This window comes from Rattus norvegicus, chromosome 9 (assembly GCF_021556685.1).
Source record: "Rattus norvegicus strain SHRSP/BbbUtx chromosome 9, alternate assembly SHRSP_T2T, whole genome shotgun sequence".
In the NCBI taxonomy this organism is placed as follows: Eukaryota; Metazoa; Chordata; class Mammalia; order Rodentia; family Muridae; genus Rattus; species Rattus norvegicus.
The window spans coordinates 108,712,393-108,725,976 of NC_141542.1; the positions used below are offsets into that span (position 1 = coordinate 108,712,393).

The window sequence follows — 13,584 nt, forward strand, 5'->3', positions numbered from 1 at the left end:
AGGGAAAGTCCCTCCAAGCCCCATCACAAACTGCTCTCGCTACTGCTCCTCTGGTGCCACCCGAACCCCCGTCTGCTGGGCACACTACCTTGGTGTCCCCATAACATGGCCTTCCTCGGACCCCCTTCTAAAGGAAAGGGTGTGAAGTGGCTAGTCTACACCACGCAGAGTATGAGGCAGGTATGAGTATGAGGTAACATAGGGTCCTCAGAAGAGTAGCCAGCAAGGCTCCCATAGCCAGAGCCCAAGGATAGAACAGCCTCCAGGCACCAACATCCCGCCTCCAACTGGCTCAGTTGACCTGGAGGGACATCAGGAGATCTAATGGGTAGTTCTCTTCTCTCCCCATGGGACACAGCTGCCTACAAGCAGGACAGCCGGATTCAGACCTGTGGTACAGCAAGCACAGTGCTCAGGTGGAGGACAACCCACGTGGGGAGCACTGCAGATTCACTATGTAAGTGTCGTCCACAGGGAGGACAGTGGGTGCCGTGGAGCACTTCCTCCATCTGCCTCCATCACCGTCACAGCCAGGCTGCAGGGACCTAGACAAGTGACCCCGGGCTGCCACACGTTTGTAAATTAGGAACATGTGTTTTCCCAGTCTGACCAGAAGAGCTGGATCAACAATAGGAGCCCAGCTCCAGGCCTAGCTGCTGATACGTCCAAAGACAGCTACACTTCTTGCCCAGCCTCCAGAGGGCGCTGAACACCAAGCTCCACGGAGCACCAGGTCCTACTGTCTGTGATATTATGAAGGGAAGCGTACACTGTCAGACGAAATAGATCCCCTCTTGTCACCTACGACAAAGGATAAAGCCATGGAGGGAGGCTGCTCCCCACAATTGCCTGCAAGTAACTGTCACAAGACAGTTAAAAAAAAAAAGATAAGCTCACACAGGTAATTCTGCGAGTATCTATTCAACTGATGTCTCTTGATATTGATCACTGTGGCTAAAGATGACTGTTTCAAAACACCTGATGTGATATAAAAAAAAAAAATCCTTAACACATTTCCTCTTGTTTCATGCTCTCCAAACAGGCCCATGGGTTACTATGACAACGTGTATTCCCATGCACGTTTGTAAATAAATGTTTTCACTCTTTGGCAAAGCTCTCTGCCTGCTGCTGATCTGACGGTTATCAAAGTGTATTTAAACTGCCCTATGTCTCTGACCCTTAAATCTTAAAGGTATCCCAGCCACAGAGGGCGAACAAAGTAGGTATCGCTGTAAGTGGACTTCCTGAGGATCTAAATATAAAACTCAAGGCCTAAGACTGCAGCCAGAAACCCAGGCGTGCTCTGGGAAGTATGTTTCTAGAGGGGGAGACTGAGGTCCTCCAAGGGAGCTATGTCACACACTGACTCTGTCACTTGTCCCCAGAGTAGAATAGGGCAGTTCCTTCCCTCATGGGGCTTGACTGTTGGCAAACTGAGAGCAGGAGAAGTGTTCCAATGACCTTGGGTCTGACCTTGGAGATCCTGTGTTAAAGGTCTGGGTATGACACAATACACAGTAGAGCACAGACCCCACCCATAGCTCCAGATCTGATCGTCCAGGGCACAGAAGTGACCACATTTAGCTGGACCCTCTCCCAGCACAACTGAGCTGCCATCACCCAAACAACACTCTGGGGGGGGGGGGGGGCTGGACCAGGCACCTTAGCAAGCTGCACTCCAAACCCTCCCTGGAGGTTAATGGTGGCTCGACACCTCTCTAACTGGGTCCTGATCATCCTGGCCTACTCTCTTCTCTCTTCAAGGTCACCCGTGGCTCCTTCGAGGGTTCCACCCTTTGGGGCATTATGAAGTGAGAGCCTGAAGTTTAACCCGGAGACATATTCAACGGATCAAGACAGGGAAAGGGAAGATCCAAGACAAGCAGGTGAGGAGGGCACCCCGGACAGGGAAGTGCTGTTGAGCATGAAGCCAGCCAAGGATGTGGGCTGAGAAGCTGGTGGTTCTGTAGAAGGGGTTACGTAGTCGCAGACACCTGCGGCCTAGTTCACAGACCATGGGGATGCACAGGAACCCAGGACAGCAGAGTGTAAATTTACCCAAGATCCATGTGGTAGGTGCTGGAACCATAGCCAGCAGAGGTGGCCAGAGCTGGGGATGCCTTCTGTCCCTGGAAGAAGGCCACATCTACAGGCCCAGTCCTGAAAGTCACTATCCTTGGAGAAGGAGGACTCTGGCCAGACCTACCTTCAGTTGTTTAATCTGACCAAGAGAGTAGCCAAGCCCTTTACCCCTGGCTCTTCTCTTGTATTCTTAGGACCCCTTTCTAGTCCCAGCCTGGTTGAACTCCTCCACCCCGGTGCTCTATCTCCACTGGGCCCACCCCTCAACAAGAAGGTGCAGGAGTTGGGTCCTCACCCAAAGCTCTTTGCTACCCACTCCCCTGGGCCTCAAGGCAAGGACAGAGCCTGCTCAGTCAGCAATGGCAGTGGGAATGCAGTGAATGAGTATCCACTAGGGTTTGGGTCTCTGGACCCACAATTCTTAATGTCAAGCCAGATGCAGCTAACAGGATTAAGGGATTCCCGAAAGAGCAAAGGCTATCAGCTCACAATATATCAGAGGAGAAAGACGGGAGAAATATCTTTCCATGAGACCCTTCACCTGGCCCTCTCCAGGAAGCTAGAACACCCTCAAAGCACTGGGAAAAGGAGTTCTGAAACCTGGCGGGCAAGAGATCCAAGATCCAGCAGCTCTTCTACTGCCTAAGGACGTTCCAGAAGGACTTGTTGCCCCTTAAACCCATTCAGGTGAACCCCATAAGTAAGGGAGGCAAAATGTGAGGCCACTGGAAAGAGCACAGGATGGGTGGAATGTCAGATCGAATGTCTTATAAAATGTGGGTAAGTAACAAACACCTCGCTAACATTCCACAACTCTCATGGAGGCTCCATGTGTGACCCTCGGTGTCTTGGTGTGGTTCCTCGGCTGTTTAGGATAAAAACCACGAATCTGCTCAGGAGCTATGCATTTTTACACAAATGACACTGTCCGTGACAATAACTCAGTGTTGGGGCTGATTCGTCACAGCCTGCAGCTACCACTACTCCCTATCCTCAGGGGCCAACTAATTTCCAGAAGGTGTTGGCAGTTGTCCATCTTTAGATAGCAAATGGCTCAGTCAGGCTGCCTCTGGCTCAGCTGTGTGGTCCCAGAATCACATAGGATAAGGTTCCTCCCCTTCGTGACCACGATGGTAGCATTGGCCACCACAGTAGACCTCTGTCCTGTAAAACAGTCTAAGGACTGACTCACTCCTTTACTTACTTCCTTCTTTCCTTTCCAAGAGGCCAAGCCCCAGGCCTGTTACTATCAAATTTATTTTTAGAACAGGAGGGACAGTTACAGGAAGGTCAAGCCCAGGTACATAAGCAGGAGACCTGTGGGCTGAGGAAGAAACCCCAAAGAGAAGGAAACCAGGTTTTCTCCTTTGCTCTGTGCCAGTATCTTCTGGCTTATCCAGAAGTTTCCTTGGGGGCACTAGATGTTTATAGCTGGGGCTCTCTGGTCCTGTCAAGAAGGCATCTCAAACAGAACAGAAGCCACCAGCAGGTGTGAACCCAGCTCTATATGGGTTTGAGCATAGGTTACTTGCCTCCAGAGCCAGCCCACAGGCCACCTCTTCCAGTGAGCTCACTCAGCTGATCTTGGTAGGGAGAAAGAATCAGAAATGTACAGGCTTGGTAGCGCTATGTCCCCTGCTTGAGTGTGGCTGCCACTTCAGTTGTCTCATGATGAAGTTTCTGCCTCATTTAGCCCCAGGTCCCCCAGGGAGGGTCCATTCAGCTCTTGCCCCATAATAGCATGTAGAAAAGGTCTAGTCATTAACTCAGATGTGCCCCACACCCATGACCCAGAGAATATGCTTTGGAGAGCCACAGCTCCACCCAGAGGGTCTCCTCCTGGGGCCTCCACTCCCAGGTATTTGGACAAGATAACAAATGAATGTTATCTGCACTGACTGTTACAACTGTGGCCAGACAAGGACATAGCCTGATGTCCTGGCTGTGCCCACTCTCTTTAGAGCTCCTTTTAGGTGGTGTAGCTTAAAGATGTAAGCATTCATGACTTTAAGAAAGCTGACCCATGGGACAGATGACCACCATGAAGCTCTGGCCACCATCCTGCAACTGTCCAGAGGTGACGCCTTGGCTGCCCATTCAGAGCAGCCCCTATGTTCTTCCTGGACCCCATATGGACTCAAGACTTGGAGGGTGTCCTTCTCCAGTAGTCACTGAGCCCCATCATAGGTCATTGTGTGCAGGGACTTGATCGAGCCAGGTGAAAGGAAGCTACAGCAATCTCCCCTACCAGGACTCAGCACTGAGAGCAAGTCTGAAGTGGACACAAGCCTTGTTCAAAAGCCTGCTAATTTCATGGAGTTACCTCCTGCCACTTCCAAAAAGCAAGGCTGAGGCCATGGCAGGGGTAGCGAAGCTAGATTGATGCCCCTTTTCCTGCCTTGGACTGGAAAGGGCTCCTGGGCAGCTGTGGAGCTCATGGGAGCTCAAGTCTCCTGGCAGTGGGTCCTGTCTGCCCCTTCCCCGTGCTCCCAGCGCTGCCTGCTACGGCCCCTTGCAGGGAGTGGCTGGCCCTTGTGAGCTGGTGCAGCCCAGCAGCCGGGTTGTCCAGCCTGCATGCGGGAGATACCGGCACCCACTGGTGCCCAGGTTAGCATAGAAGGCAAGGCTGGGGTGAGAGGAGCGGGAGGCCAGCCAGTGTCTACAGAGGCAGAAAAACTACAAAAGCAGCCGAAATCGGGAGAGAAGGCTAGAGGGGGCAGGACAGACTCAGCCAGGAAGATGGGGCTAGGGGAAGGACATGAAAACAAAACCAGAACGATATTCCAAGGAAATGAAATTAAAAGAGGGAGAAACAGGAAGGAAAGGTGAGCAAGTTATGAGTTGAAAAAAAGCTGGAAATTAAAAGTTCGGGGTGGTGTAGGTGACCGGGGAAGGGGGGAAGGTAGAGGCTGAAATCAAACCGAGGGACAGAAATGGTACCTAGGTATGTCCGAATCAAGAAACTGCCTGCAAAACACAAACAACCACACGTTAGTGAGGGGCTGCGGGTGGGCAGTGGGACAGCAGGGGGGAGCAGCAGCAAGCGGCAGCAGGGGGCCGCCTGTGGCTGGCAGACCCATTCAGGGTCAGGGAGGCTGCGAAGCAGGGACCGTGGAGCAGGAGGAGGCCCAGGTGTGCCAAAGCGCATGGTAGCCTGAGGCCCTGGGCAGAGCTAGGCCAGGCCCAAGCCTCGTCCTCTGTGGAGTGGCTGGTCTCTGGGCAGCCTGGCCCACAAAGGCTCCTAGGATATCAGCCATGTCCAGGAAACAAGAAGCTGGCCCCAGTGGGCCCTGGGAAGGAGGCCATGGGCTAAGGAAGCGTGCCTGAGACTTTTCTGAGGTAAGGAGGGCTGGGGTTGCACCAGCAGGAACAGCAAGGGCGGGAGCCAAGCGAGGGGCCACATCTGTGCTCCCTTGTTTTATCTCCCATCCTCCCAGCACCCAGGGCTTCTGGCCTAGATGTGGGGTTGGATAGGGAACCAGGACAGAAGCTAGTCAGTTCAGTGCCGGGGCTGAACCCAAGTTCTGTCAACTTAGGTACAATCAGTCTTGACCTCCCAATCATCTCCGCCTAGCCAGGGTCAAGGACACCTCAACATCTGGGCTGGTGGGGAGACGACAGGAAGACCCCAGCAGCGAGGTCTTCAGTCCAAGCAGACAACTAGGTAGGAAAGCCCAGAGGCTCCCACCTACCCATGGATGATCCCACCACTCATCCTTTCCCTCCAGAGTGGATGGTCAGAGGTCAAGGGTTAAGTCACACCCAGACCCCAAAGCATCTCTTTAGCACTCTGTGGCAGACAGGCTGTCTAAGCCCCCACCCTTGCCTCTGTGGTCCTCAACTCCCAGGTCCAGGCACAGTGATCCACACTCATGGGTAGCACCCATATTAAGAGTAGTAGGCCTCTCTGTCTCAGCAGGGTGTATTTGCAGAGTAAGAGGCGATGAAAGAGCTCTAGATCCCGGTTCGGTTCGTGTCATAGTCTGGCTCCCTCCTAGTTCTTTTTTTTTTTTTTTTTTTTTTTGGTTCTTTTTTTCCGGAGCTGGGAACCGAACCCAGGGCCTTGCGCTTCCTAGGCAAGCGCTCTACCACTGAGCTAAATCCCCAACCCCTCCCTCCTAGTTCTTGCTGGGAACTCCAACCTCTCCCTCAGAGTGCCATGTTCTTAAGAAAACACCTCCAGAAACGCAGACTGAGGACCAGAGCCACGTGTGTGCTCGGGTCTCTGTCCTGTCCTGTCTACTGTCCTGACTGCTGACAGCCCTGCTCTGCCCTTGGCTGGCTCCCGCTATGTCTATGGGAGAGAAAGACTTCTTCTGGTTCCTCCCCAGCTGTTTTCGAAGAAGTGGAGCTCTGGTCCCAGGAGCTGGAAGAACACAGACCATGCCCAGGATGCTGGGACCATACAAGGCCTCATCACAGGGGCGATCCTCCCTCGACCCTCCAAGGGTGCCACACCCTCAAAAAATGTTTCTCCACAAATAACTCCTGGGTCAGCTTTTGGCTCCTTGGCACTGCACCAGACTGAGTTACTGGGGAAGAGCCAGGCTGGGGCTCAGGCCCTGCTAAACATCACCACAAATCCTTGGAGGACTATGTCCCGGGCGGTTTTGTCCAGTTGGGCATCCTGCCTGGCAGGATGACTCGTGCAGTGCCTGACCCTTGGCAGCCTTTGTGAGACCTATCACACCCATGCACCCTGGCAAACCTCACAGTCCTGCCAAGAACATCTTAGGCTCCATTACCCGTCTCCTGTTCAGATAAGGATGGGAGCTGGGACAATCTGGAGCTTGGGAAATGACGAGAAGCATGTGACAATTGGTGACCCACGGTCACTCCTCTACCCAAGCGGTTCGACTGCAAACTCTTCAGGTTCTGGATGATCTTTACCACCACCCATTCCTGGGACCCCTGCCAGAGACTTCCGACCTGTCCATACCAGTGTGGCCCTCAGAACCATGGCCTTAGTCTCCCATCCCATACCACCAACCATCTACTCCCACAAACGCTCAGGGACAGGACTTAACTCACGCTCTAAGCCCGTGCTGGCCCCGTTAGGTGATGGGATGGCATGGGTGTGTCATCCAGGAATGGGGGACATGCAATCAAGTGAGCAGAGAGACTTGGAGCCCATGGGCCATCACTCGCTACACTGTTCCCTTAAATGTCACAAAGAGGGCTGGTAGGCTCGGAGCTGGCCGTGGCACAAGCAGCTGGGTGAGTGGAGGCCATGGTAGTAGGTTGGTGGTTGACCTGTGTGGGACTTGTTGTGGTTCTCCCACCTTTCTTGTGGTACTCACCGGTCATCCTGGGCTGGATGGACGTATCCTGATGACAGGATGTTGAGGGACAAGATGTTGGGGTCAATCAGAGCTTCGTCAGTTTCTGGAGTATTTCGGATGCGACCTATGGGAAGGGCAGTGGCTGGGTGTCAGTGCCTAGGAAGCCTAGTAGTTGGGGTATGCTGAGGCCCCTGGGACAGAAGCCAAGATGGCAAGAGAATTCCCTAATGACTACAGGTCATGAAGTAAAAGGCACCAACCAAAGTGGGCAGGGAGGCTGAGGGGGCCAGTCCTGGTGGCCCCTGTAACATGGCCATTGCCTTCCCCTTCTGTCTCCTCCCAGCCTGGCTTTTATATTTACACTTTCTGGTGGAACTCAGCTGTCTAGTTTAGCAAGCTCAGGCAATCTATGGCACCCAGAGACCTAAGAAAGATGAGGGGGATGGCCCTACCCCATTTTGTGCTTTCCTCCCTGCAATCTAGCTACTTCCCTGTGGCTCTGCAGCAAAGGATTCTGGGAGAAGGCAGTCTAAGGTCCTTCAGCCAGCCCTTTCTTGATGCCAGTGTCTGGGATTCTCATCGCAGGAAGAAGTTTAGGGCAAGGAGAGCATCCCCAGAACAGATGCTCACCCTGAGGTACTGACCTCCACAAAGCTCTCTGCCAGAGGATTTGAGAGGCATACTTAGGCAGGACACAAGAGGGAGTTAGGGAATGGGGTAGGGTCATCTGCATCCTGCAAAGGGTCACTTGTATTTCTTCCATTTTGCTGGCCCCTCCCCATAATGCCCACATCACAGGGCCTTAGAGACCCTTGCCTTCCAGGGAGGGAGGCTAGGCTTGGGGCTCATCTCTAACCTGAATGGGACCGGATCAGAGTAGTTATCTCCCTACTTCATTTAAATCCCCAGTTGCCACCCCAAATCAGCAGCTTTTGGTGTCTGAATATTTATAAAAGCAGGAGGAAAAAGATGAAACTTAAGATAGGCTGGGATGCCTATCTGAGTAGGAGGACATGGTGGGTGGGATGCCACTTGTACTCGCTGGTTTTGTGTTAACTTGACACAAGCTGGAGTTATCACAGAGAAAGGAGCCTCCCTTGAGGAAAGGCCTCCATGAGACCCAGTTGTAAGGCATTTTCTCAATTAGTGATCAAGAAGGGAGGGCCCAGCCCATTGTGGGTGGTACCATTGCTGGGCTGGTAATCTTAGGTTCTATAAGAGAGCAAGCTGAGCAAGCCAGGGGAAGCAAGCCAGTAAGTAACATCCCTCCATGGCCTCTGTAGCAGCTCCTGCTTCCTGACCTCCTTGAGTTCCAGTCCTGACTTCCTTTGGTGATGAACAGCAATGTGGAAGTGTAAGCTGAATAAACCCTTTCCTCCCCACCTTGCTTCTTGTCATGATGTTTGTGCAGGAATAGAGACCCTGACTAAGACACCATTGGAGGGCAACATTGGCAGAGCTGTCCCTTCCTGGTAAAGCTTGGTTCAGAAGCCTGACCTTAGTCTTGGAATTGAATCCCTGTTTGGATTCCTCCCATAGGATCCTTTGAGCATCAGTTTCATGCTTTTTCTGATCCCTGACACAAAACTTGCAAAACACACGTGTCTACTCTGGTACCCAGACCAACTATCCACAACCCTGCAGAAAGGGGACACAGGATGACATCTCTCTTGAGCTTCCACCTGCCTGGTCAATAAAACCAGGACTGGGAGAAGCTTCTAGAGAGATATGCCTCAGCTCAAGGGTAGAGAGACTACATACTGGAATGGATATCTACTGTGTCCCCAAACGAAAGTCTGGAGGACATCTTGGTAAAGCAGAATTCAAAAGAAGAGGTCACAGAGAAAGATGACATTCTTGCCCTCCCTAACAAGGTGTGTTAGAAACCTGACCCCATAGCACAGCCTCCTGAGGAGACAGTCTATGGCCATACCACCCTGAATGTGCCCGACCTCGCCTGATCTCGGAAGCTAAGCGGGGTTGGGCCTGATTAGTACTTGAATGGGAATACTGGGTGCTAGAGTATCATTAGCCAAGCTGAAGTCATCCTAGAGTGAGTGCAGTAGCCCGACTTCCCATGCCTGGTACTACCAAAATGCAGGGAGCCCACCCTGTCACGCAGAGGATTAGAATAGTTCTCTATAAGCTAATGACACTCAGGACTAGGGCCACCTCCCAAGGCCAGGCAAAGCAGAGAAGGACCCTGTGGTGTCCCAGGCATCGTGCTTGCTGCTGGCACCCTGATTTCCACAACTATGACACCCAGCCCTTGTCTGTTGCTTTAAGCCATTTAGTTGTGGTTTGGTAACCCTGGAAAGGCCACACAGATTAGGAAGAAACTTGAGTCTATAACAGATCCAAGTCTCTCCCTTTTGGGTGACAGGCTAAGACACAAAAAGACTTTGTGACCTCATCAGAGCCACTCATCACAGGGCAGTGCGGTGGCTAGAACCCAGACACTTGTCCAAACCAGTCCCACTCCCAAGGCAACCTCTGCCTGCCCCACTCACCCACAACCAGCTCTCGCACTTCCTTCCAGCGGATGTGGCTTCCTGTCTCATGCAACAGGGTCACGGTTATCCGTCTCTGGATGCCCTGCCAAATGCCAGGAGAGGGGACAGTCAGTTGGCACTGGGGATGAGACTTCTGGGAAGGGGGAACAAGTTTTAAGGTGGGCAGGTTAGGCTCCCCACCTGATGGAGAAGGAAGGTCCCCATGCACGGCATGCCGCCACGGTGGTCTACCACAGCAGGGATGTAACTGGAAAAGACGGTGGTGGTGAGATGCAGAATCCCTTCTCGATCCCACCCATAGCACAGGACCCGATCCCATAGTCAGCAGAGCTGAAAAAGAGAGCACTGACTACCCCTTCAGAAGAGCAAGGAGCTCGGTTCACAGAGTCAGGTCCTTCTGGGCTGGCTCTTTACAACAGCTCTCACGGTCTCATGCCTCCCCCATCCCTGCAAGTCAGACATCTACACCCAGCGACCTAGGTAATGCCAGGGCTCCTGTACTGTGCTTCGAGCTTGGGACATTCATGGAGAACCTGATCCCAGGCCTCCCCAGATAATCAGCTCAGAGACCCCTGACCCTCATTTTCCAAGTGAGCCACTGTGATTCTCAGCTGCTATCAAAATACTGTTTCCAGTGCCCTCTCTTCTTGAATACTCTTGGGCCTGAAGCTGGCGCCCAACATGGGCACAGTGGGTACCCACTCACTCGCCATTGGCTTCCAGCTCGCAGATCTCGAAGTAGACCAGCAGGTCATACTTGCAATGGCAGGGACCTGGGGAAGGCCGTGTCATTGTACTGAGCTTAGTGGCAGGCACTAGAAAGACAAGAAAGCGATGCTGTAATGGGGGATCGGGGAGAGAACATTAAAGGCTCCATGGGCAACAACTTTCCCAAAGAGGTGTCCATTGGCATACCCATGGCCAGGTCACCCCTAGCTCCAGGCAGTCAGACATGAGAAATGTGTGGCATCGGATGTGTGGCCACTAATGCTCTCTACACCCAATTATGAGCATGTGGCCTTACACACCTGCGTATGACCGTGGTGGCTTGACTCTAAACACCACAAAGTCAGCAGACACTTGCTCAGAAGCCCTATCATGTAGGCAGGATCTCTCTGCCTGGCCTGTTACCTGTGCTACCTTTGACTATAGCAAAATGTATCAGTCCAGGTATGTTTTGCCAGCACCCACACCTTGCCTAGCATGCCCTAAACTCAGCTCTGCTGGCCCTCTAATATGTCTACCTCCTGACAGTGTCTGCCTCCGAGTATTCCTGGGCCCAACCATGTCTGCCCAGAGTCCCTGCTCTGAGCCTTTCTTCCACAAAATCCCCTCTGAGTACTCTTCATGTCACCAGACACTGGCTCTAAATATCTCCCTTGTGGACTAGGATGACCAAAAGAGCACAGAGCTAAAAGCTATACCCTCCACAGACACGAAGCAGGCCAGAGGACGCTTCCTATGGCATCCGCAGCCTGGAGGACCATTACATTCACAGCAGGTCCAACCACACTTGCAACCATCGTTGGGCCTTCGCGGCTCCCACTGCACTCAGGAGACCCTCACCTACCTGGCTTGGATAGCGGCATGACCCTGGGGAAGTGGCGACGTGAGGGCCTCAGGGGGCTGTGGAAGAAAGCCAGAGTGAGCAGACCTAGGCTGGTGTCTGTGAGTCCCAGCTAGAGTGGGCAGCCCAGGGCAAGGAAGGATGATAAGAAGCCTATCCATGTGTCCCCTATATTCATGTATCCCCAATATCCACGTATCCCCAATATCCATCTGTCCTCAATATCCACATGTACCCATCCACATATTCCACAGACCCAGGAAGAGCCCAGGTCTCGGCACATACTTAGATGGGAGAGGAGAAATCCTTAGAACCCCTGAATCATCCTAGAGCTTCTACAAGGCTCCAGGGACTCAGCGACCCGAATCATCTCTGCTGTCTCTCTGTTCTGTTCCCGTACTCTGCATATCCCTGAGCTGTGAGGCCTGCTCAGCCAAGAGGGAGAGGTGGAGAGGAGCAAAGGCTTGTCAACACATCTCCAGACCTCGGGACGGCTACCTTTCCTGCCCCAACTTCTGGATCCAGCCAGGTGGCTTACAGATACCTGAACCTCACAACCCAGGCTCTTGAGACTCCCCAACCCTCTTTCTCCTCCAGCCTCCACCCTCAGAGGAGGGAGTCAGGCAGATGTTCCCTTCCCAAAAGTGGCCAGTGGGAAGCAAAACCTGGCTATCCCCTGGATGCTTCCCACGCATGGCTAATGGCTAAAGTTCAGACAACATGGTCCTTAAAGAACCCAGTTCCAAAGGGGAGAGGCAGGCATGGGCCATGGTCTGCCCATCTTGGTCAGCTAAGGAGGAGGAATCAGAGGTACATGGGCTCTGTTGCCTGGAGACAAGGGCACTTGGGTGACCTAGGCAGCAGACCTGAGAACATCCTTGCAAAGAGGTGGGAATGGATGCTGTTGGTAGTGCCCGAAGACCTCGAACACAATGGGCTGGCTCTTGATGTATTCGATGAAGGACTTGGTCACCTCTACTGCAATCTAAATGGAAAAGGGGGGAAGCATGGGTCATATCTGTAAGTGCTCAGTGTCCATAACAACTCCACACTCCAGGCCCAGCCCTTAGCACAAATCCCAGCTACGACTTCCCTGGATACTCTGTCTTCATGTCTGCCCAAGGATCATTGTAAGCAGCTTTCGGGAGCTCTGTGCTGACCCAAGGCTCCAATTTTAAACCCATTACTGACACTCTGATACCTAGCTGTAATGTCAATTTCCCAGCGTGGCATTGAAGGTTCTACAACCTGATGCCAGGTGGCCTCCAGGACAGACCGTTCAGAGGAGAAAGAGTAGATGGAAAGGGAGAACCCTGCTTAGCCTTTGGGTTAGCCTTAGCATTCAGGCCTTTGGGTGTTGGGGGATAAGGGCCAGCACTTACATTCTGAACATGGTAGAAGCCAAGAGGGGGTCCCCTGCCAGTGTTCTTCAGGGGTTCAGTGGAGAAGGCCTCATCGTGGCGGTGGATAAAGCTGAAAAGAAAGAAGTTGGTGAGAGGACTTGCAGCAAGGTCCCACGGCCTCACCGGGCATTACATGAGACTGAGTAATCCCTAGCATAGCCTATGTGGGCCGCACACCCCTCAGAACAGGTCCTACTTCCCAGCAGCCCAGGGCATAGACAACAGGCTCACTTGAACTGGCAGAAGATGTCAGCATATTCGGCCGAGATACTGGACGCCTGCAGGACTGTAACCCGGAAGGTGAAGGTACTGCCCAGACGGAGGTGGTCCAGGGCTGTGTCTAGGGGTCCATCCAGGGCAGCCTTCTCTGGGCTATCTAGGAGGCCTTCAGGAGGCACAGCTGTTGGGAGCCAGAGCAGAGCGATGGGGTCTCAAGGTTTCGTGCTCTTCAAGCTCTGGTCTCACACATGCATGATCCGCACAACAGAGCTGCACCCACCTGAGCAAGTGTTGTTGTTCACTTCATCGGCTGAAGGCCCAGCATCAGCCCCCTGACCCTGGCCTTCTACAATGCGCAGCTCCTCCTGGGAGGTCCCTGAGCGGGACATCCCCACCACAGGGCAGGACTCAGACTGGAACTGTGAAGACAGAGACAGCTGGAGAGCTAGCTGGCTACGCTTAGGGCACACTGTTACAGGCTATAGGGATCTGTGCACTGGGGCCTGGGTCTCTGGCAT

General features: G+C 53.0%; 1 protein-coding gene across 16 annotated transcripts in view; it reads right to left on the bottom strand.

Moving 5' to 3' along the window:
• The window catches only part of Kif1a (kinesin family member 1A), an 84,315-nt gene that overhangs the window by 13,425 nt on the left and 57,306 nt on the right, over positions 1-13,584 (bottom strand). For 10 of the 16 annotated variants that reach the window (NM_001408926.1, XM_087566959.1, XM_087566958.1 and 7 more), the window contains 9 exon segments: positions 7,383-7,488; positions 9,875-9,959; positions 10,058-10,124; positions 10,584-10,692; positions 11,448-11,503; positions 12,311-12,429; positions 12,827-12,917; positions 13,079-13,247; positions 13,347-13,485. In NM_001408926.1, the coding sequence (NP_001395855.1) occupies positions 7,383-7,488; positions 9,875-9,959; positions 10,058-10,124; positions 10,584-10,692; positions 11,448-11,503; positions 12,311-12,429; positions 12,827-12,917; positions 13,079-13,247; positions 13,347-13,485 (941 nt within the window). 16 annotated transcript variants of the gene reach the window in all.